Source organism: Suricata suricatta, chromosome 12, assembly GCF_006229205.1.
Source record: "Suricata suricatta isolate VVHF042 chromosome 12, meerkat_22Aug2017_6uvM2_HiC, whole genome shotgun sequence".
NCBI classification, from domain to species: domain Eukaryota; kingdom Metazoa; phylum Chordata; class Mammalia; order Carnivora; family Herpestidae; genus Suricata; species Suricata suricatta.
Window position 1 is genome coordinate 72,353,660 of NC_043711.1, and position 22,565 is coordinate 72,376,224.

The 22,565-nt window shown below is 40.2% G+C and overlaps 1 protein-coding gene across 2 annotated transcripts in view; it reads right to left on the reverse strand.

Moving 5' to 3' along the window:
- Positions 1 to 792: 792 nt before the first annotated feature.
- The window catches only part of PLCB4 (phospholipase C beta 4), a 402,177-nt gene continuing 380,404 nt past the window's right edge, over positions 793 to 22,565 (reverse strand). For both annotated transcript variants that reach the window (XM_029917446.1, XM_029917447.1), the window contains 8 exons: positions 19,113 to 19,228; positions 17,665 to 17,740; positions 15,999 to 16,174; positions 12,871 to 12,972; positions 7,931 to 7,988; positions 7,415 to 7,501; positions 4,462 to 4,498; positions 793 to 2,330 (listed from right to left, as the gene is read on the reverse strand). In XM_029917446.1, coding sequence (XP_029773306.1) covers positions 2,242 to 2,330; positions 4,462 to 4,498; positions 7,415 to 7,501; positions 7,931 to 7,988; positions 12,871 to 12,972; positions 15,999 to 16,174; positions 17,665 to 17,740; positions 19,113 to 19,228 — 741 coding nt within the window. In that variant the 3' untranslated portion in view covers positions 793 to 2,241. The remainder of the gene's footprint in view (positions 2,331 to 4,461; positions 4,499 to 7,414; positions 7,502 to 7,930; positions 7,989 to 12,870; positions 12,973 to 15,998; positions 16,175 to 17,664; positions 17,741 to 19,112; positions 19,229 to 22,565) is intronic.

Genomic DNA, 22,565 nt, shown 5'->3' on the forward strand with positions numbered 1-22,565 from the left:
ACATTGTTTTGTTGTACATCTTAATCCTACAAGGGGGTCTCCTCTGGGGTGGGGGCAAAATGTCTCAAATTTGTGAAGCAGTCTGGGCTAAACAAAAATGTAGCTCTGGATAGACCACTGAAAAATGGAAATATTTATGGCAGTGTAAAAGAATGAAAAGGCAAAGAAAAGATCTGACAAATGGGAAAACTGGGAGTGCCATGCAGAAACAAGGAAAGAGAAGCAACTGCTGAATTCACTCAGGTGCCACAGAATGGTGTGCTGAGCCCTTGTTAGAAGTCCTTTGATTGGGGGTGGGGAAGCGAATGCCTGGGTGGCTCAGTCAGTTAAACATCCAATTTCGCTCAAGTAATGATCTCATGGTTCATGAGTTCAAGCCCTGCATCAGGCTCTGTGCTGACAGCATGGAGCCTGCTTGGATCCTCTGTCTCCCTTGTTTGCATTTGCTTGTTCTCTTTTGAAAATTAAAAAAAAAGTCCTTTGATTGGATGAGGGGCCATTTGGAATTCTTGAGAACTGGCCATCCCAATGAAGTGCTATATTAATATTTTTCCATGGGATGTTAGTGCTGAAAGATATATGGTCTAACCCCATTGTCTTCCAGATCAGCAAATAGGGAGCCAGAGAAATTTCACAGAAACCAGTTCAAATGATACATAGGAGAAAAAAGTACATCAACTACCTCACATTTGGAGGGGAAAGGGGGCGGGGACATGCACAAGCCTCCTTTGGAAATAACGAAGGGCTCATTTATGTAAAGGGCAAAAAGTCTGCTGAAAGTAGATACTCCGATGGATGTTAAATGTGTTTTCGTTTTTTATTAGAGAAGTTGGAAGTTTAATTTCAATATTGATGGTAACATCATTTTGTCTGCTTTGTTCAGGGGAACACACAGAATCAATTTGTACAAGCATATACAACAATTCAGTTGGTGTTTTGTGTCCTAAAATCAGTAATCTGATTACTTCTAGACTACCAAGTTTCCGTGCGCTCCTCCTGGCTTGGGCGGCATGGCTCGATTCCCCGCCGAACACTTTTCCATGCACTGTCTGCAACACAACTATGGCAGGCTTAAAGACCATGCAGATTTAACACTGTAGCAAATTGTTTCGATATTTAACAGACGTAAAAATGTTATTTCCTGATATGAAATTCTGAAAATCTGCATAAATATTTTTGTGTAAAATTAAATTAGTTATGTATTTTTTTGAAACTAGAACTTGAAGTATCAAGAATGCCCACATAATTCATATACACATATATATAGACTTTTTCATTATGCTAAAAGTCTTCATAGTCAAATTCTATTCTGTGCCATACGTTTATTTAACCGGTATTTATTTGGCGGTAGGTTAACTGTATCAGTACGGATTAGTCTTACCTGGTGCTTGTGTATCATGCAAACATAGTTTTCTGGGATTCCTGTTTACTAATCTCGTCATGTGGCAATACTTAGATGATTTTGCTCTATAACAGTGTGATTTAGGAGCATAAATATTTTATACATGGTCACATTTACAAACATTTGCCAATAACCACTTCACGATCTTTATGGTATAATAGTGTGTTATGTCTGGAATTGGCAGAAGCAATTCCTATAAAGCGGTATCAGGTGTAAACTTTCTTAACGTGTGCCTAACAGTTCTCCCTTGAGCACTGATGAGTTTTGGCACAGGTACACTGTTCTTTTTTTTTTATTCTAGTAATTTCCACACGTTTACAGGAACTTAACTTCTTATGGCATGGCAGAGACATGGCACTTACTGATGAGGTAACTTAGATGTAGAAAAATTCTGCAGAATTACTTGTCTAGCAGACTGCCACTTCTGCTGATGGATTTGTAGACAGAGTTCCCCCCACCCCCAGTGCATGCACTTGCTATTCAATCGCTAATGCACTATGTTTGCTGCAGCTCAAACATGTCCTAATGCATCACAGAGCAGACTTGTTAACACCAAGCTCATTCACTTGTGATGGTTTTGTATACCAAACATGTTTAAGTTGTAATATCAAGGGTTAAACTCTGCCTTACTAGACTAGTAATTTGGGTGGGTTTGGAGCTACTTTTGGTTGGCCAAGGAAATCCAAGAACTCAAAATAAATAGAAATACGTAAGTCTCGGTAGTTTAGGGAACATCTTGGCTGTACATAAAGGAAACCCAAAAGACAACAGCCCTCTCGCGTGAACTCGGTGTTGGGAAGTTTGGGAGTGATCTTTTGATACTGTATGGGTTTGCAGCTTCAATTTGCATTTTGGAGTTTCACACTACTGTTGCTGGTCTGCGGTCCATCTCGGCTTCCAACTTCACCATCTGCTGCATCTCCTTCGCCTGTAACATCAGAAACATGGCCTTACATGCTGAAATCCTCTCTTGAAGGCATGTAGCTGCCCCGGCCTCTCTTCTCCCATAAATCTCATGCTGTCACTATATCCTTGCTACTCAAAGTGAGGTCCATAGACCAGGACCTTGTGAGAAATGCACAACCTTGGACTCCATCCCAGACCTACTAGATCAGAATGTACATTTGGACAAGATCCCTGAGACATTTTGATGCACATTAAAGCTTGTAGAGAGCTAGTTCTCCATAGTGACAGGAAAGCCATTTGAAAAGAGGCTAAGCCAGTCCCTCAATAACTACGTCACGCCAAACCGTTTGATTTAGTTTCTACAGATGCACATATTGCCTTGGCTGTGTATAACTTGAACTTGTAGAATAGGGGTTGCTCATGTACAATACTTTCTCCAAATAGGCTGAAATTTAAAATTCCCTAAGAATCTGATGGAGAAGTTTAGGTGGGAGCATATCACATCGATTTGGCTGGAGTACCTTGCAAATACGACATCCCAGGAATGTCAGGGTTCTTGGAATCCTACTGTCCAAAAATTATCCCTATGGGCTCTCACTTTGAGGTAGGTTTTTTATGGGCTCCCCCAAGAAGTAAGCCATAGTGAACTTGGTCTCCTAAATTCGGACTGTCAGTAAGACAACTAGGTGTTTTTGGAGGGACAAAGGAGTCAGATGGGGGCAGATTTTGGTGACAAATAAGTGCTTGGCAGTATAGGGAAAATAAATTGGCTTATTTCAACATTTACTTTCCAACTGGTTCCTGGATGCTTGTGCCTAACCCAACACATGTAATTTTTCAGGGAACATGAAAGCATCCCTTTCCTCTTTGTGTGGCAGGCCACTTTGAAATAATGGACATTTCAGAATAGAAACATGGTAAAGACATAACTCAGAGGAAGACTCTGAAGTGCCCTGATGGAGTGCTTTGTGTTACTACTCATGTCTAAGTATTCCAACTAAACGGAAGGTCAAAAGCAGGGGTTGGGCAAATCTGAAGATCGTCTTATGAGCATCTAGAGGCCCCAAAGAGGCCCTGTTCCAACACTAGTATGACCCACAGTCCCTACAGTAGTTTTCTTATTGTTTTTATATTGTGGCCTTAAGTTTCCTTTTGGCAAAGATGGATATCACAGAACCAAAGAATTTTGTCTTTCTGCTCAAATAGGAGATGGACGGTTCCCTCTACCTAGATATTCTTCTATGCCTGAAGTATACTAAGACTCTAATAGAGAAATGAAGAAATGGATAAAAATATACAAACATGAAACCATGACACAAACGGTATTCATAAGAGAGGACAGTGAAACATTATCAGCACTAGAAATTAAATACTTTTATGTTCAATAAATTGTAACAAAAGATTCCCTGTGCCTCTCCCCATTTAGCATTTAAACGCATTACTGAACATGGTCATAGAAGAATCCTATGACAATAAAGGACCATTTTCAGAACTAAGTTCTCAAAGAAGCAGGGTGACCATGGATTCCCATTTGAACAGTTCCAGTTTATGGCTGTAGTTCTGGACATTCTGAACATCACCCTCTTTCCCTCTCAAAACAATCCTGGTTCAGAGAATAAATTTTATGGTCACCTTACTTATGAGAGGTGATTAGGGTATTTGGCAGACTAGATCTAGCAGAAACATGACAAGGGTCATATCACGCTATAATGTTTCTGCATGCAGACCGTAACTCTGTCATTAAAAAAGCACCAATGAACTTTCTAGTAGGGTGCTTTAAAAACTAACTGCAGCCACATTAATATGACCTTGTGACCCCAGTGTTAGCTGTGGTCAGTTTGAGTGACAGCCGTATATCACTGTTCTTGATGCCTGCATATATCATTATTAGCATGACTTGAGTTTCCTAGGTCTGCAGTAGGAAATGTTGGTTCAGACTCTCTCAGAAATCATTCTCTAAAGATTTTGGGCATATCAGTTTGAATATTACATCAGAAGTCCAAGCATGATATGATCAAGCTTTTACATCCAAACCCCTGAGATACTAATTAGCTATGACCAGATGTGAATCATAAATGGAGATCACCCCGAGAACACTAGCAGCATAGCTGAGAAGGAAAGCAATTTCTTGCTTATTAGAGTTTCAGTCCTACCTTGCGTTTGGGACACTGCATGGCAGGATTTCAATAGCTGTTTGTACAAAAATAGTAATGTCAAAATTGAGTCATACATATAAAACAAAGAAAATAAATGAATACTGAAGTGATTTTGAAAAATGAATGTAAAACCATATACAGAAAAGCAGAAAGCTAAGAATAAAACATGTATATGCCCATCAGTGACAAACTCCCCCCAGATTGATCTCAACAGAAAAAAAAAAAAACCAAAAACAAACAACTGATGCCTAGGAGTCCAGATTGTGCTTCTCTTCCTCAGGAGTGAGTGGGGGGCCCACCTCTAACAAGAACCCTCACTTTGTTAAATGGCAGGACTGATGACAAAAATCAATTTTTGAAGGTTGGGTATGTTAGTAATGGAGCTGTTGATGCTTGGAATGGTACATGTGAGGATGATGGGATACTGTGGCTGCGAGGTTCATGGGAAAACTTAGTAGAAAACGAGTCCCTGACCTTTGGAGGTTTAAATGCAGAACTGGCTGACCAAGTAGGCAAGGCCATTAGGTGGCTTAAAAAGAACACAGGAAGTTAGGGTCTAGAATCAGGGCCAAAACATATTAAAACTTGAGTAGTTTCTGCCAGTGCCCTCAACGTGGTCTAGCTAATTAAGTAGATCCATTCATGCTCTGCTTTGTGGGGATGGGGTGAGCCTCTGAGAGTTGGGACACAAGGAAACAGTTAAGAAGCCTTAAAGGGAGATATTATGGATGAAGTTTAAAATTACTTTATCTTTGGGTTTAACAAGGGTTTGGGAGACTGTTCTAGAACCTTAGGATTGTCTGGAAATAGGAAGCTTTTCTGCCAATGAAATGTTTAATTGGTTATGAAGGGAGCTCTCCTACCTGTTCCAGAACGTGCCTATTATGAGGAAAGAAACGGAGTCACTGTATCTTTGCACTAAGCCTGGGACAGTGTTACAATACACAGAATAACTGAGGGCTCTCTGCTGGTGTTAAGTTCCAAACAACACAAAGCCACACTAGAAAGATTTGGGACTGGATTTGTGATTGAATAGGCCACATTTCGGTAAAGCAAAACTTGACACAGAGATTCAAGTCCAAATTCTACTTCTGTCAGAAGCATCAATATGATACTGTGAATTTCCTATAGAATCACATGAAATCTTCATCAAATCTCGAGCTTTCTCACATTCAGTGCTCTCCTAAGCTTCTGTGACTCCAAGTATCATATTGAAATGCATTGTATCAATTTTTGGACTGAAAAGCCACTATCCTCTCAATATGTTCAGTGAAGCCAGTTATCTATCACTAATCCATTATATTTTAAAGCAAGAACTCTGGGGTGGTTTGAATTACCCATGTATTAGGATAAAAGTTCCAAGTGATTTTTCTATTATGTACTTAGGCTCTGAAATTAAAAAAAAAACACTAGGTAAGTGTATTCTCTAGCTCTGATATTCACCACTATTGTAGTAATGAGTAATTTTTAGCACATTTACATTCTTTAGTCAACCTTGTTGCTAAGCAACACAGTGATTTCCAAGGAGTTTCTTAATTCAGTTAACTGCCTTACCTTCATTGTGCCTTCTTCTGAGAGGCATCCTTATCCCCACCCAGCCCTGAATCACAGAAGTGGATTCTAACATTTTGGAGATGGTGGCATTTTGCCCATGGGAACACTTCCTGAGAAGTGTGTTAAGAGCAACAACATAAACTAGGTAACTTGTGCCACAACGTGATGTATCTATGAGATGGTCAAATGAATTGGACCCACAGGACAATAAAACATTTATTGTCCCCCTTGAGGATCTGTGGACTGCTCATGAATAGAAGCATTTAGCTGAAAAGGAAATGTGAAACATAACTCAGAAGTATGTTGATGAATAAAACTTCTGTCCACCAAAAAGTAACAAATCTGAAACCAGAAGTTGGATTTATTTGTTACCCAACTGCAATACAAAAAGAGAAGATTTAATGGTTTGGTTTTACTTTCTCAAAGATACATTTTAGTGTAATTCCCATGGAAGTGCTTTCCAACAAGAGCCATTTGCTCTGCGAAATAGATCTTAAAAGAGGATTGCTTTGTAGATGAGGAAATAGGAAAGAACAATGAAATACATGTTTCAGCAGAACCTCTTGACAGTTTCTAGATAGAAGTAAATTATTTAGATACAAAAACTTCCAGACTAGCATACCTGAAAATGGAAATTGGAACTAAGACTCAAACTTAAACTGCCATGGAGGGTCATTTTGCATTATAGGCTGGAGGCACTGCCATCATATTGAAATGAGACTGGATGGCCAATGGACTGTAGCCAATCTGGGAAGGACCCCACCTGTACGATTCTTCAGGCAAACACATGTATAGCTTGGTGTTGGCATATGCCTGATGGCTAACTAAAGAGTAGGGTTTGGGTAACTATCTGCCTTTCTGGAGGGAAAAAAAACCCACCAAGAATACAGTATCCACTCACATTAAGTGGCCTGTAGAGTTTTGGGCAGTTCCTTTTCTTGGGTCCTGCTCGTAAGCCCTAAGATGGTTTTATGACTTCATTTTAAGATTGAGGTTTGAAAATAGGGTGCTTTCTCTCATTTGCTTTTAAATATTCTATCGCTGTGCCTAGGTTTCAAATTAAAGAGCTCTAAACGAAAACAGAGACAATTTATAACCCGTTTTCTCCTCTCAGGGACAGCACTATTAGAATCATCACAATCGATTCCAATGACGACTTCATGTTTTTCCCCCTCACGGCTACACTCGCCTCCCACTTCAAAAAAGAGTACTTTCTGTTCTTGTTTCACGCAATGGGAAAAATACAGTAAAAGGGACCACATTTTTTTCTAGCCACCCTTCCATGCTGCTACTCAGGCTTCTGGCTTTAGCATAAGGGTCCCCCTCTGCAGGTGTGGCATCCGCCTCCCAAACCTGGCTGGCTGGCTATGCCTTGTTATGCCCCTTGGTAAAGTACCTGCTCATTCTGTTTCTCAAGGAACTCTAGGTGTTCAAGCTGTACTTTTTTCAACTGATCCATTTCTTTGGACTGTTTCATGGCGAGCTGCAAAAAAAAAAAAAAATCGGATAAACTTTGGGTTGTAATCTGAAAACTTATGGATGAGGCATAATTGTTAAAGTTTACAATTTAATGCAGTAAGATAATTACTTAAAAAATCATGGAAAGCAGTTTGAAAACTGGAAAAGTATAAGCCCCCAATTATTACTGGGAAGATCTTTCTGCTAAAATAATAGCAGAAATTTTAATTGTACTTATGTGCAATTAAAACTTGGCTCCCTTTTCCATAAAAATGGTGCCAAATTAATACCTTAAAGATTTTAGTGATGGATTATTTAGTTCTCAGGGAGCAGACAAGAGAGGCTAGAATGTTTAATGCACAGAAAAAAAGTCAAATTAAGCAAATTAGCCGTAAGTCTGATATCTAAGCATGAGTTATTGTTTATAGTGCTAAGAAAATTATAAAATACTTACTCTCTTTCTTTCTTCCAGAAACTTTTTGGTGTTGCTGCTATTTAACTCCCTGACTCTCCTAAAAGTAATAAGTACAAATATCAGTTGGCAGATGACATTGAATAGAATTAACATAATATTAAAGTTATATTCCATTTAATTATCTGGATGGAATTATCACTTTTTCTAATTTTTTGTGGAATTTTGAAACCTATACTGTACAGAGGAAAATGCAAACATCTTTGTATCCATCAGTCAGATTAGTCAATATTAATGTCTTGCCATATGTGTCTTATATTTTTAAAGGAAACAAAGTGTTAGAGATAACATTAAAGCCCCTTTTGTATTTTTCCTGACTCCATTTTCCTCTTTTCTTTCTCTCCAGACCTAGCCACTGTTTAAAAAAAACATTTTTTTTTTTTTTGCATTTCTTTATTTTTGAGAGACAGAGCGTCAACAGGGCAGGGACAGAGGGAGAGGGAGACACAGAATCCGAAGCAGGCCCCAGGCTCTGAGCTAGCTGTCAGCACAGAGCCCAATGCAGGGCTCAAAACCACAAACTGTGAGATCATGACCTGAGCTGAATTCAGACGCTTAACTGACTGAGCCACCCAGGTGCCCCCATAGCCACTGTTTTGAATTTGGTGTGGACCTTCCTGTCCATGTTTTAATATTTTTATTCCATATGGATGTGTCCATTTGTAACAGATGCAAGTGCCTCTCAAATTTTCATATGCCTACAAACCAAAGGGAGATATTGTAAAAAACACAGACTGCTAGGCCTGCCCCCAAGGGGTCTGATTCAGTGGGTTTGGGGTGGGGCCGGAGACTCTGCATTTCTAACAAGCTCCCAAGTGAGGCTGCTGGTCTTTATTGTTTTGTGTTTTCCAAATTTACCGAAATGGTAAACATACATGGTTTCTTCGTGTAACTTATTACTTAGCTTAGAATTTAGAGATACGGCTGTGTTTCAAAGCATTCCATTATTTTCATCTGCTGTATGAATTTTTCTATTTATGAAGAGATGACAATATTTCCAGTTGGCCGTCAATGACAAATGGCTATTTCCAAAAAATGCCACGATGATCTGGTTCACAGGGATTGTTGATTAAATAAGCATAGGGCATATCTTCTTGTGCATATGACCAAGGCTTTCTCTAGGGTATATAACTAGATTTGCAGATTGGTAGGGAATGAACGGCTTCACATTTACCCAAAGCACCTGTCCTATTTGCACTCACAACCAGTGTCCGAATGCTACTTCTCTGCATGTCATTGCCTGCTCTTGGTGCTTTTACTTTGGTGTCAATTGGTTTTGTGAAATGGCATCATTACCAGGGAGGCTGGAGTGCTTTTCATGATGGAATAGACCTCTGAGTGAATTTCTCTAATAGCTAGAGGTCTACTGCAGTTATCTTGTTCTTTTTCAGTCAATTTTGGACACATATATTTTTCTGGGCAATTGTCTATTCAAGTTTTCAAACTCACAGGTAGTATTCTTTATAGTAGTCTTCATTTTCAAAAGTATTTATTATTTCTGCAGTGATGTCTCCTTTTTAGACCTAAGATCACTAATTTGTGCTCTTTTTTCTTCTTGCCCAGTCTTGCTAGAGGTTCACTGACGTCATGGGGTTTTTTGTTTTTGTTTTTCCAAAAAATAAGCCATTGTTTTTGCTGACCGTCTCTATTGCTTTTTGTTTTCTACTTTGATACTGTATTTCTCCTCATCTGTGATCTCTGGGTTTATTCTAATTTTATTACTCTAATTTGGGTATTTCTAATTTTATACTCTCGAGAGTGTAACCCATTAGTTTGCACTTATTTAAAAAAGTATACATAGCTAGGCTATAATTTTCACTCTAAATATCACTTTAAAAACTTAAAAAAAGAAGGTAGCTTAATGTTTATTTGAGAGAGAGAGATACAGAGTACAAACAGGGGAGGAGCAGAGAGAGAGGGAGACACAGAATCTGAAGCAGGCTCCAGGCTCTGAGCTCTCAGAACAGAGCCTGAGGTGGGGCTGGACCCCACGAACTATGAGATCATGACCTGAGCCACCCAGATGCCCCAAGATACCTTCTCTTTTTAAGGTGAAAACAAGATAGCAACTTTCAAGTATATAATCTAGTACTATAACTATAGTCATCATGCTGGATATTAGATCCCCAGAACTTACTCCTCTTATAACCAAAAGCTTGCACCTTATAACCAACATTTTCCTATTTTTCCAGCTTATTAACTCCTGTAAACCAACATTTTACTCTGCTTCTATGAGCTTAGTTTTTTTTAGATTCCATACAGAAGTAAAATCAATACAGTATTTGTCTTTCTCTGACTTATTTCACTTAGCATTAGGCCCTCAAGATCCATCCATGTTGTCACAAATGCCAAGATTTCCTTCTTTTTTAAATGGCTCAATGACACTCCTGTGTGTGCATGTGCACATGTGTGCATGTGGCCGGAAAATCTTATTTTCTTTATCCATTCATCCATTGATGGGCACTTAGGTTCTTTCCATGTCTTGGCTATCTGAATAATGCTGCAATGAACACAGAAGTACTATATCTCTTTGATACAGTGACTTCATTTCCTTCTGATACATACCAAGAAGTAGGGTTGTAAGACCATATTTCTATTTTTAAGGAGCGTCCATATTGTTTTTTAAATAGTGGTTGCACCAATTTACATGGTGCCACCAAAGCAGAAAGGTTCTCTTTTCTCTACATCATCACCAACCATTGTTTTCTCATCTTTTTGATAAATAGACATACTAACAGGTATGAGGTTTTATTTCACTGTAGGTTTGATTTGCATCTCCCCGATGATTAGTGATTTTGACCACTTTTCACGTACCTGTTGGCCATTTGTATGTTTTCTTTGGGAAAATGTCTATTCAGGTCCTCTGCCATTTTAAAGTCATATTGTTTTGCTGTGAGTTGTAGGAGTTCCTTATATATATTTAGATATTGATCCCTGATAATGTGGTTTATCAATATTTTTTCCCATTCCATAGGTTTCCTCTTGGTTGTTTCTTTTGCTATATGGTTTAGCTACCTTCTGTACATTAACTTATATGGTCATTCAGTTATAAATATTGCATAATTGCTCTTGAAATGTCTTCAACTCAGGAATAGTGTTTTTAAGTTTCTATATGTCTTTCTTAGCTATCTGATTATAAATTTTTAATTTCACTTCTAAGTTTGTTGTTAAAGTAGACACACAATGTGTTTAGGAAGCAACCATTTGGTACTTAGAAATTATTCTAAAAACCACCATTTGTAGGTGTTTTAGAACCACTTATCACTGGAGACAGTTATAATAAATATGTTACATCAAAGTAAAAAATTAAAAACTGAAAGTGGGCTGAAGTCCATTTTGTAACATACTTTAAAAAATTTAAAAAGAGTTGTTTAGTAAATAGCACAATTTGGCCTACTGAATTCTATATTTCACTTTGGACAGTTTAAAATAATTCAAATCGGTGAGGTTTTTATCATGGCTGGAATATTTTATGTTTTTGAGCTAAAGCAGTGTCATTTCCATGTATATAAGGCTCTTAAAAACTCCTGAGAATAAATAAACTAGAACCAATATAGTATATTGTAAATAAGTATTGATTAAAGTGAGTAATAATTGCCCTAGATGCTCCATGTTGACTGGGAAATTTCTCGGGCCAACATTTTTAAAAGCCAATTCATTTTCATGTCAAATTACTGTGGAATTTCATATCCTATTGATGACCCATTCTCAACTGTACTTAATTCCACAAAACTTCACCATGAAAATGCACAGGATGGCATTATACTTTATAGTTTACTGTATTTCAAGTTTAACATCATTATTAATAATGGAGATGGGTTTTAAAAAATCAATGAAATAGATGTAGTTGGACAGTAGTTCTTGCCCTGTTCAAAACAAAGAGGAAATAGGCGGTATCTACAAAAGCCCATGTAGACAGGGAGACCGTGAAACATGGGTGCTTCCCACTGCAGGTGCAAAGTTTCCCAACTCAGCTAAGGAAAGCTAAGTGACTTGAAGCCCTAAACATGCTCATGTCTCAGTCCAAAGAGCTAATCTTCACTTTGCTCTGTACTTTGGGATCACTGGGAATCAAGTGTTATTAAGTCGCTGTCTTGGGTAACATGACTACTGATGTCTTCTCAAATCCCCTAACTCCCTTTGCCTAAAGGGCTTGCATGGGGCCTTCTATGGAGGTCACATAAACCTTCCCCCAGCTCCAGGTGGCCAATGAATGACTAACACAGAAGTAGAAAAGCCAGACCCCCTCGGTTTAAAGAGATGTGTAGTGCAGCTCACACTACAGGGCTTGGGATCGGGCTGATCCCAAGGGATCAGGGGAGGGACTGTAGCTGAGACCAACATACCCTTGCTTGGTCCCTGCCTTTGACCCTTCCTGCTCCCCCTACTCCTCTTCTCTGAAGGTCCTTTCTCAGTAAACCACATGCACCTCCATTCTTGTCTTGGTCTCGATTTCCTAAAAACCCCACCAATATAAGGTCAAACCAGAAAAACTGAGTAGGGACTTTTGAGGTAATCCCTGATATCAAGGACAGCACAAGGCAAATCAAAGGAAGATGATCTTCCTCCTATACCTGCTATTCAGAACCATCCCAGCCAGAATGGGCAGGGAGATGCTTTGGGATGATCCAATCAAATGTGGGAAGAATATTTTGCCATATTTAATACAATTTTGTTTGTACATGGGCACATATATACTGAATGTAAATTCAATCAATTGTTTTACTGGTGGTAGTAAGCAATCATACAGCAACAATAAATCTTCATAGCAGTTATAATAGCCGAATCCTTAGTCAAAACTCACAAGGATTTTGTATTTCAAATGTATGTGTGTGTGTGTGTGTGTGTACACACATAAACATTACTGAGTTAATGCCTTCCAGTCAATGCTACATGCCCACAGTGAGTGTTCTCAGACTTACCTTTCCCGTTCTGCTTTATTCTTGATAGATTTATCTTGGCTGATGGCTTTGCTATTTTCCATAGAAATCTTAGCCTGGTGTGCTCGCATTTCCTTGCTTTCCCTAGGTATTAAAAAGAAAACAAATGGGAGGTGGGGTAGGGGGGATGGGAAGTAGGGTTTAGCGGGTTCAGAGTTTCAATTGGGGAAGATGAAAAAGTCCTAGAGATGGAGGGCAGTGATGGCTGTATAATCTACTTGATACCACACACTTAAAGGCAGTTAAATGGCAAATTTTGTGTTATAGTTAAGTGTCCATAAGAAAATAATAAGTGCGGGTACCTGAGTGGCTCATCTGGTTGTGGACCTGACTCTTGGTTTCAGCTCAGGTCATGATCCCAGGGTTGTGGGACTGCGCCCCACATGGGGCTCAGTGCTGCCAGCATGGAACCTGCTTAAAAGATTCTTTCTCCCTCACCCCTCTTCCTAACTTGTGCTCTAAAATAAAATTAATTAATTAATTAATTCATCCCTCTATCCATTCATTCATTACACATGTAACAACAGGACTAGATTCACTCCCCCTCCCCCCCCACTATTGAGGCCATCAAGTTATTTTGTATCCTGTGAAAAGGCGGGAAAGAACTTGAATCCATGAGATGTAGAAATGAGTCACCTACTGGGAAAGTAACAATGACAAAATGGGATGAAGAGACATTATGTTTTCCCATAAAAATATAAAGATTTTCGAGCTTTGCACTATATTTTTTGGGACCAGATGGTCTGGAAGAGAGACAGAGGATGTTGTGGCCTTCTGACCTTCATGTTTTCTGATGGTTCATGGGAATGAAGGGGACTAAATGATTTCAAATAAGCACAGGAAGTAAGAAAAAAAGGATGCTTACACAAGACCATGGATGACTGCATGTGCCAGAATGTCTGTGTGCACATGGCAAAGACTCCTGGGTTACTTATGTATATTAAAGGTATACAACTTATAACACTGAAATCAGTATTATTAGCAGAGAGCTTTTTCTGGAACCTGCGGAGGGCTCCTTGAAACCCTGCCTGGAAATGAGTGACCAAGGAGTCGGGTGTTCTAAGGAGTATTTGTACTATATCAAAAGGGATAATCAATGTTATCCAGAGGCAGGAATATGCATAGAAACTTCTAGGCCCAAGAAAATGGCCCTCACATTGTTCCTTAATTTAGTGTTAGTAAATCAACCTTTTCTTTATTCATTCGGTAAGCATTTCTCAATGACCAAATGTTGTGGGCCAGTATTAAAAAAGCAGTATTTTTTTATTTGTTCTGAGAGAGAGACAGGAAGAGCGCAAGCGAGCGAGAGCGAACGAGCGAGCAGGGGAGGGGCAGACAGAGGGGGAGAGTCCCACACAAGCTCCACACTGTCAGCATGCAGCCCAGCATGGTGCTCGATCCCACAACCCTGGGACCAGGACCTGAGCAGAAATCAAGAGTCATACACTTAACCAACTGAGCCACCCAGGAGTCCCAAGAAGGTGAGATTTCTTAACCACGAGCCATAGCTGTGATGGTGAAGAACACACACAACTACAGAGTGCTTGAGAAAAGCTGAAACACCCCCATTACCTGGGAAAATGCCCCTGCGGTGCACTGATTTTTTTTTAAGGTAAACTAGTAATTAGCTTATGCTAATTCAATAATTCAATTATGCTAATTCAATAATTCAAATAACTTCCTAAGCATTCTTTTGGACAACGCCTACTGTTGAGGGCTAACTTTCTTGATTCAACTGCAGGAGAGATTAGAATGGAGCATCTCAGCCTGTGAAGTATCTCGAGGGAGGGTAAGATGCCTATAATCCGGTATTGCAGCAGGGGCCAAAGGCAGGCTGCTGAACGGACCTTTTTGTGTACCAAATCAAGAGCATCTCTAAGGGAAAAAGGGAAAGACAACTTCTAATTCCATACACTTAATAGAATGCTTTAAAACGGGTAGAGTATAGGACATGAACCTACAGCAGAATTAGCATCATATACCTCATTTCCTTGCTGTGAAAGGGAAAATTGGGAACTATGGCAAAATCCGTCAACATTCTCAGGGCCACATCTCCCACTCCGAAATGAGGCTGGGAATTCATGAAAGCACCCAGATAATTTATGCAGTTAGCATTTAAAAACTTTTTTGTTTGCTTTGTATAATGCTTTTCTATTTTCTACTCTTTTGTGTATATCAATAGATCCTAACAGTGGCATATACCAGGCACGAAGGGAGAAGCTAGCGAGCTGTGACAAAGCTGGGATAAAAAGACGTAATTGAAATCAACACTCATCTGCCCTAGGAAGAAAGTCCAGCTCATCATTTGTGGTATTTTAAATGTAATAGTCCATTTGCTAAAGCTGGAAGAAACCCACACCCATGGATACTTCTTTGCTGTTTCTCAATTAGGCCTCTCTATAATTCCAGAAGTCCTAATAATGTAAAGAAGGGTCTCATCACATTGAGCCCTGGAGTGACCAGATCCAGTCTGATCTAGGAGCTTAACTGGTTGGTCTCTGTCTCCTGCTGTGACTTCCCTTCCTATGAGGCTCCAGACCACTTTCTAAAGCCCAGAGTTAGCCCTGTCACTCTGCGGAGCCTCCACAACCCCTCCGGAAGCAGCCGAGCTCCTCCATGCTGTGCTGCTTTTTAGTGTTGTGCATCATATACTATTTGGAATTCAACTTACTTGTTCATGAGAGCATTAATACCTTGACAACACTTAAAAAAACATCTTTAATGTTCATTCATTTTTGAGAGAGACACAGAGAGGGAAGGTCAAAGACAGAGGGAGATACAGAATCTGAAGTAGGCTCTAGGCTCTGAGCAATCAGCATAGAGCCCAATGCGGGGCTCAAACCCATGAACTGGGAGATCATGACCAGAGCCAAAGTCAGACACTTAACCGACTGAGCCACCCAGGTGCCCCGACCTTGCCAACACTCACAAGCACTTTGATGGCAGAGGCCATTCCCTACTGTTCCTATCTCATCTCAACTGTATGACATGATACATGTCATAGCTCAGGATCACAGGTCAAGTTGATCTTTTTCCTACCTTGGCTTATACATACAGTCAGTCCTATTACGAAATTAGGAGCTCACTCTGGAGAAGGCTCACTTGCCTACCTGTCATGGGACAGTTTCAGCTGCTGGGTCTGCTGCTCGTGGGCATTGATCAGCAGCTTTCTCAGGAGCTCGCACTGCTGGCTGAGGTGCAGGTCCCGGATCTCTTGCTCCTCAGCACTGTGGGTGTTGATCATTTCTGACCACTCCTTTGTGTGCTGGGCCACTATCTCTTTGACCTGTGTGGGGAAGAGGGGATGGTGCTGCGCAGAACTCTCACAGATCAGGTATGAACTGCAAACACAACATCAGTCCTCCATTTCAAATCCCTCCAATTTAGTTGGTGAATCAGTATACTCTTACAATCAGAAAATATGTATTAATCCATAGGAATCAGGGGATCGTAGCTTATTAAAATAATCGATCATCTTGGGTCTAAATATTGAGCCATGACCTCTGATTTCACTCCCTAACATGTCCATGCTCCCTTTTGTCCAGGCTATGGGCTCTGTTACCGATTCTATCAGATTCTCTCTATCTCCTCATGCCTTTCCAGGTTTATGGCCACTCCAGACCTTCATGTCCACAGGTCTGAAAGGAGAGCTCTGGGTGCTTTTATCCCTGGATTATGAGCCTGTGTCCACCTTAACAGATGCCGGGGTAGAAAGTCCTCCCCTCCCCACATCTGCACTCTTTGTAATGTGGTTTTGTCCCTTCCCTCATCAAGAGCGAGAGCCCATTTCCCCACCTCCTGGAATCTGGCTATGTTGTGACTTGCCTCAGCCATGAGGCAGTAGCAAATGGGGTGCAAGAGGAAGCTTGTAAAATGCTCCCCTTTCTGCCATCTGGAACTCTGAGGCTACCTTGTGACAGAGCCTGTGCTAGCCTGCTGGAACGAGAAGTCATGTTGGAAAATGCAACCAGCAGCCAGCTAGCCACCAGGTATCTGAGTAGAGCCATCAAGCCCAGCTGTCAGCAGCACATGAGTGAACCTAGTCACCATCAGTAGAACTACTCAACTGAGTACAGCCCAAATCCTGACTCTCTGAATGGCAAGCTAATAACTGGTAGTTGTCTTGAGCTACTACATTTTGACAGGGTTTGTTATGCAGCAAAACCTAACTGATATCATGCAAAAACTCCTACTTTCCTATTTGTGCAAAGCTTCTAAAAATCATGACATGTGGCACAGACATTAATTATCAAACATTCTAGTTAAGAAGATAGAAAGAGAGTGAAGAACTACTCTCCAAGACACATGGCTTACTGCCTGTGTAACTTCATGGTAGAGTGGACACAAAATGTATAACACCAAGGTGATCCCGACGCAGGGCTCAAACTCATGAACCATGAGATCATGACCTGAGCCAAAGTCAGACGCTTCACTGACTGAGCCACCTAGCGCCCCTTTTGTTATACGCTTAGTGTTACTTCTATAGAGAAGCATGCTCTGTATTTTATACAGTATTTCCTTTTAGTCAATGTACTGTTTCACTAGATGCCTCTGAAACAGACAACAAAGATACATAGAAATGCTTATTTCTACAAATGAAGGAAAAAGTATTCCATGAAAGGGCTCTCTCAAAGCCAGTGAGTATGGAACAGATGTGAATGCTGAGATCCCTGGACTTCCCAGACTAGCCCCAAGTTACTGCTATTTCTGATTTATACTGGACAGGGCTTTTAAAAAATTATAAAGTACCTTTTGCAAAGATAGGCATTTTCTTACCTTAGATTTGTGATCTGATGTCAGTGTCTGAATTTTAATTTCTGTTTCTTTTTTCATTTCCAGACAATTACTTCCCCTGAAAATGGAAAAATCACAAATGAGTGCCAATGTTAGATATCTTCCCATTTCCATGAGCCTTTGCTCCAAAGCTTTCTAATGAAGACAATTTGTTCATCAAACATGGGAGGCCATGGCTCATTGGGCAGCATGAGTATTTCTAGTAATAGATGTACACCTTACAAAATATCCACATCATGATTACTCCATTCAGCCACTACACAAAGAGACACTTCAGACCTAACAATGATTTCATTGTTAAGGGGATGTTGTCAGAGTTTCCGTTTTGGTTCCTGCTTTTCTTTAGGCTATTTTTCATTTATTCAATAAAATATTATTTGAGATAAAAACTAGAAAATAGGTCCTCAGCCTTGAAGTGAATTTTTAAGCTCTTTCTGGTTGTAAAGCCAGATTTTTGTCTTTTACACATGCCAGCAAGGCAGAAAATAGCATTTCTTGGCATTGTGGGGCAATTTTGGCTTCTTATTCTATTGTGAGGAGGAAATATATACAAAGCATCTTCCCAGCAGCCATTACTGCTTATTTCAGTGATTATTTTTTCCTTTTGGGATATCGATAGCATTGCTGAATCCAGAACAGGGCCTGAGCTTGTCTTCAGCATACACGCTCTGATGTATTACAGCCTAAGTCAGAACGCTTCATGATATTACCAAGAATGTCTCAGAGAGAAGCGCTATTCTAAAAATGCTAGGACTCTCATCGAACCTGTTCCCTCTCGAGGGCTGGCATGGAATACGCTTCCTCTTTAGTCTATTTGGTGAGCTTGCTGTGTTAAAGAAGCCTCTCCTGGGCTTAATTCTAGACAAAATCCTTTATATGATAGGTTTTCTATCTGTCATATGACATAAATATAATGATATAATAGGTTTTCTATCTGTCATATGACATAAATATAATGATATGATAGGTTTTCTTTAACAGTCATATGTGGTGAAAAGAGCTGAAGAGCCTTGTAATATTAAAAACCAAGATTGCATTTTTGTCTCCACGAGTGGATCAACCTTATTATTTATTTTATGGCAATGCCAAATGGTATCTGTAATTTCAAATTCTCCCAACTTTAGCTGGTCTTTCCTTTTTCCTCCCATTCACCTTAAAGATACCTGAGTTTTCCATCTGAGTGGAAAACATGAGATATGTAATTACTGTTTCAATCAACCAATGGCTATCGAACGTGAATGAAGTTCTTCTTTTCCAGTTCAATCCCTGCCTTCAGCTGAATGAATCTCTTACTTCCCAGGAAAAAGTCTTAAAGATGAACACAAAGTCAAGACCAAGTTCTTCCTTGGCCTAAACAGTCAGCTTCACTATGGAAAAAGACAAAATATAAAAAGGTGAAAAGCCTCCAGAAGGAAATAAAGAGCCATTACCCCTTCTTCTTCATTGCCTTCTCTAGGATTTTCTCATGCGTTGACTTCTCTTTGTCATACTGTGCCACAATTTTGTCAACTTGTGTGCAATGCAGCTTCTGCATGGTGCTGTGCTCCTGAGGAAGGAGGATCTGAAGTTACAAGCTGGACTCTTCCTGGTGGTTAATAAACTTCGCCTATGATGGGCTGGCACGATTTTCCTTAGCTTTCCCAGAATCTTGGTTTAGAAATCAAGGAGTAACCAATTCTGAGAACTGGAGGATCTCCAGCCTCCCACCCAACACAAGAGCTTCCTAAATGGGGGTACCCTCAACAAGGGAGTCCGCAGCTTCCGCCTAATGACCAGGCCTCCCTCAGAGGGCATCCCTGCCTGCCACAAGCCAGGACCAATGGGCCCGAAGTCCTGTTTTCTACACATCCACGTTCTTCACAGGACTTCTACCCGCTCGTCTCTGTTCTGCTGAGACACCTGAGGAGTCCACAGACCCTTCCACACATTGGTCCTCAAATATCTAAGTTCAGTTGCCATATTTTCTCTCTTTCACATGCTAACTATTCACATGTGACATGGCTTCTAGATATCCAGCATGTTTTGGAAGGTCTTAAATACCATGACTCAATAGTGAGAACTGCCAGTGGGGTTGTCGCTGTTAGCTGACTTAAAATCCTCATCACTGGGTTCTTTCCCTAGCTTCTTCATCTAGATACATTCATAAGGAGGATGCAGTGTCCAGGAATCGTGGCCATCAGTGTTACAGAGATTTACAATATTTCTCTGGATGCTTCATGTCATCACTGAACTTGGGGCTACAACACTTGAAAAATAAGAGATTTTCCATAAATGTTCTTTCTTCCTGATAAGTTGGCCACAGCCAGTGACTTTTCTGAAGTCAGATTTCCTTAGCTTCTCAGCAGGCCAAACAAAGAAGGAATCAGTACAATCAATGATGTCCACCTCTAAGTGAGACATGATGTTATATCCTAGTCTTACTCTTGAGAAACTAGAGAGATGGGGTGGCACTGAAGACTGGAAGGGACAGACGTTGGTCAGGTTCCATAACCTCACAGTCATATTTCCTTTTACTATTTGAGAAAGAGAGAGAGAGAGAGAGAGAGAGAGAGAGAGAGAGAGAGCGAGAGCGCGAGTGAGTACTCAGGTGAGCACACATACACATGCATGCATTAGTGGGGGAGCAGAGGGAGAGAGAATCTTAAGCAGATTCTACACTCATCAGAGAGCCCATCATGGGGCTCCATCCCAGGACCTGCAATCATGAGCTCAGTTGAATCAAGAGTTGCACGCTCAACTGACTGACCAGACAGGCATGCCCCCCCTTTACTTATTTTTTAAAGTGATATAATTAGAAGAATTTCTTCCTAAAGTATGCTAGACTTTAAGGAAACCTAATTTGTAAATGTCTTTAAAAGATTTCATAAAATATAAAAGAAGTGATTAAAAAATTTTTTTCTGATATTTATTTTTGAGAGACAGAGAGAGAGAGAGACAGATCATGAGCAGGAGAGGGGCAGAAAGAGAGGGATACACACAGAATCTGAAGCAGGCTCCAGGCTCTGAGCTGCCAACACAGAGCCCGATGTGGGGCTCAAACCCATGAACTTGAGATCATGACCTGAGCCGAAGTCAGACACTCAACCAACTGAGTCACCCAGGTGCCCCAAAAAGGAGTGATTTTTAATTTTTCCAAGATTTCCTAAACTTCCCAAGGCTGTTCATCAATTAACATAGGACTTGATCTATAATTTGTTTATACATGTATTTTTTAGGAAACACATTAGTGTACGTTTCTGGAATTCTTGTCCAGTTGGATAAATGCTTTTGGGAGAAGCTGTGGAGGAGGGCGGTGCTTGGTGGGGAGGTACTCAGAACAGGAAATGATAATGGGGACAACAGGGTGGTCCAAGGTGATGGTATCTTACTGTGGATTTGGGGTCAGGGAATTATATATAACAGTATCTTGCTTAATCTACGGTTGGAACACCTCATGAATCCAGCCACATTCTTAATGTATGGGCACTTTGTGTTATAAACACATTTCAGCCAGGGTTTTTGCGATGTGGCATTGAGTTCAACATGGGTTCTCCCATTTCAAATCTTGGGGCAAGTCAGTAAGCCTCTCGATCTGTTCATCTTTATAACAGGGAGAGCAGTGCTGACTTCACAGGGTTGTTAAGACTAAAAGTAAATATATCAATCCTATTTCAAATGCCTTCTATACCTTATTAAAAATATTATATGTTTTGGGGGCGCCTGGGTGGCTTAGTTGGTTAAGCGTCGGCTTCAGCTCAGGTCATGATCTCACAGTTCGTGGGTTCGAGCCCCGCATTGGGCTCTGTGCTGACAGCTAGCTCAGAGCCTGGAGGCTGCTTCAGATTCTGTGTCTCCCTCTCTCTCTGACCCTCCCCTGCTCATGCTGTCTCTCTCTGCCTCTCAAAAAAAAATATTCTATGTTTATGCTGTTCAATATCCATGATAATATAGACAGTGTGACTTGGGATAAGGGACAGCAATTAGAAAATTAAATCAATAAACCTTCCCTCCACACTGAATCAGCTGCCTCAGGAATCAACACATTAACGTAGCCTTACTTGAATGGATTTAACTAATCTTGCATTGTTGTGGACAAAACAAGCCTACCAAAATGCCCCACTATTAGTCTTCCTTTTAAGACTGAAAGGCATTATGCCCGTTCAGTACAGGTGTTAATCCTCCTGGGCAAATCAATAAGGAGCTCCATGCAAGTGCAGATTCAAACATATTAAAAATCTTCCCTATGTGATCTCTATGCTTTCCTGTTTCTTGCAAGTATCAAAGGAAGAGTGGAAAAGGTTGTTTCTTTAAATATCTTAGTGCAGCACAAAAAAAGGAGAGGCTTTGAGGCTTGGAAGTAAGTTGACAGACTCTTTCTTAAGGAAATATTCTGGTGAATCTTATTCACCCAATTAGATAACAAGGAATGAGGCTGTTTGTGCCAGAAAGATGTTCTTGATGGATTCCAGTAGGTAAGATTATGCTCTGTGAGGGCAGGGCACAAAGGTTGGTACATAGCAGGTGTTCAGTAAATACTGTATGAATTAAAAAAACAGCAAGAGGACTTGGATTCTGGTCTTAGCTCAGCTGTTGAGTAGCCAAGCGGCCTTGTGAAACACCTACTAATCTTTCCAGCCCTCACTTTATTTATTCGAAAACTGAACAAGATCCACTTGCCCAACCTAATTCATGGGTTTGTTATAAACTGCAAAGTTACCTAATGTATGCAGAAATAATATGAAAACTAGAAGCATACTGAATTGTAATGATTACAGTTAATACAAGTAACAAGAAACTTGGTCTTGAAAAATGATCTCCATGTTTCTCTATGTGCTCAAAATGATTCCTTTGTGGTAGGCAGTGATCATGGAAGTGTCCGGGGGTAATCTGGTTTCTAGATACCA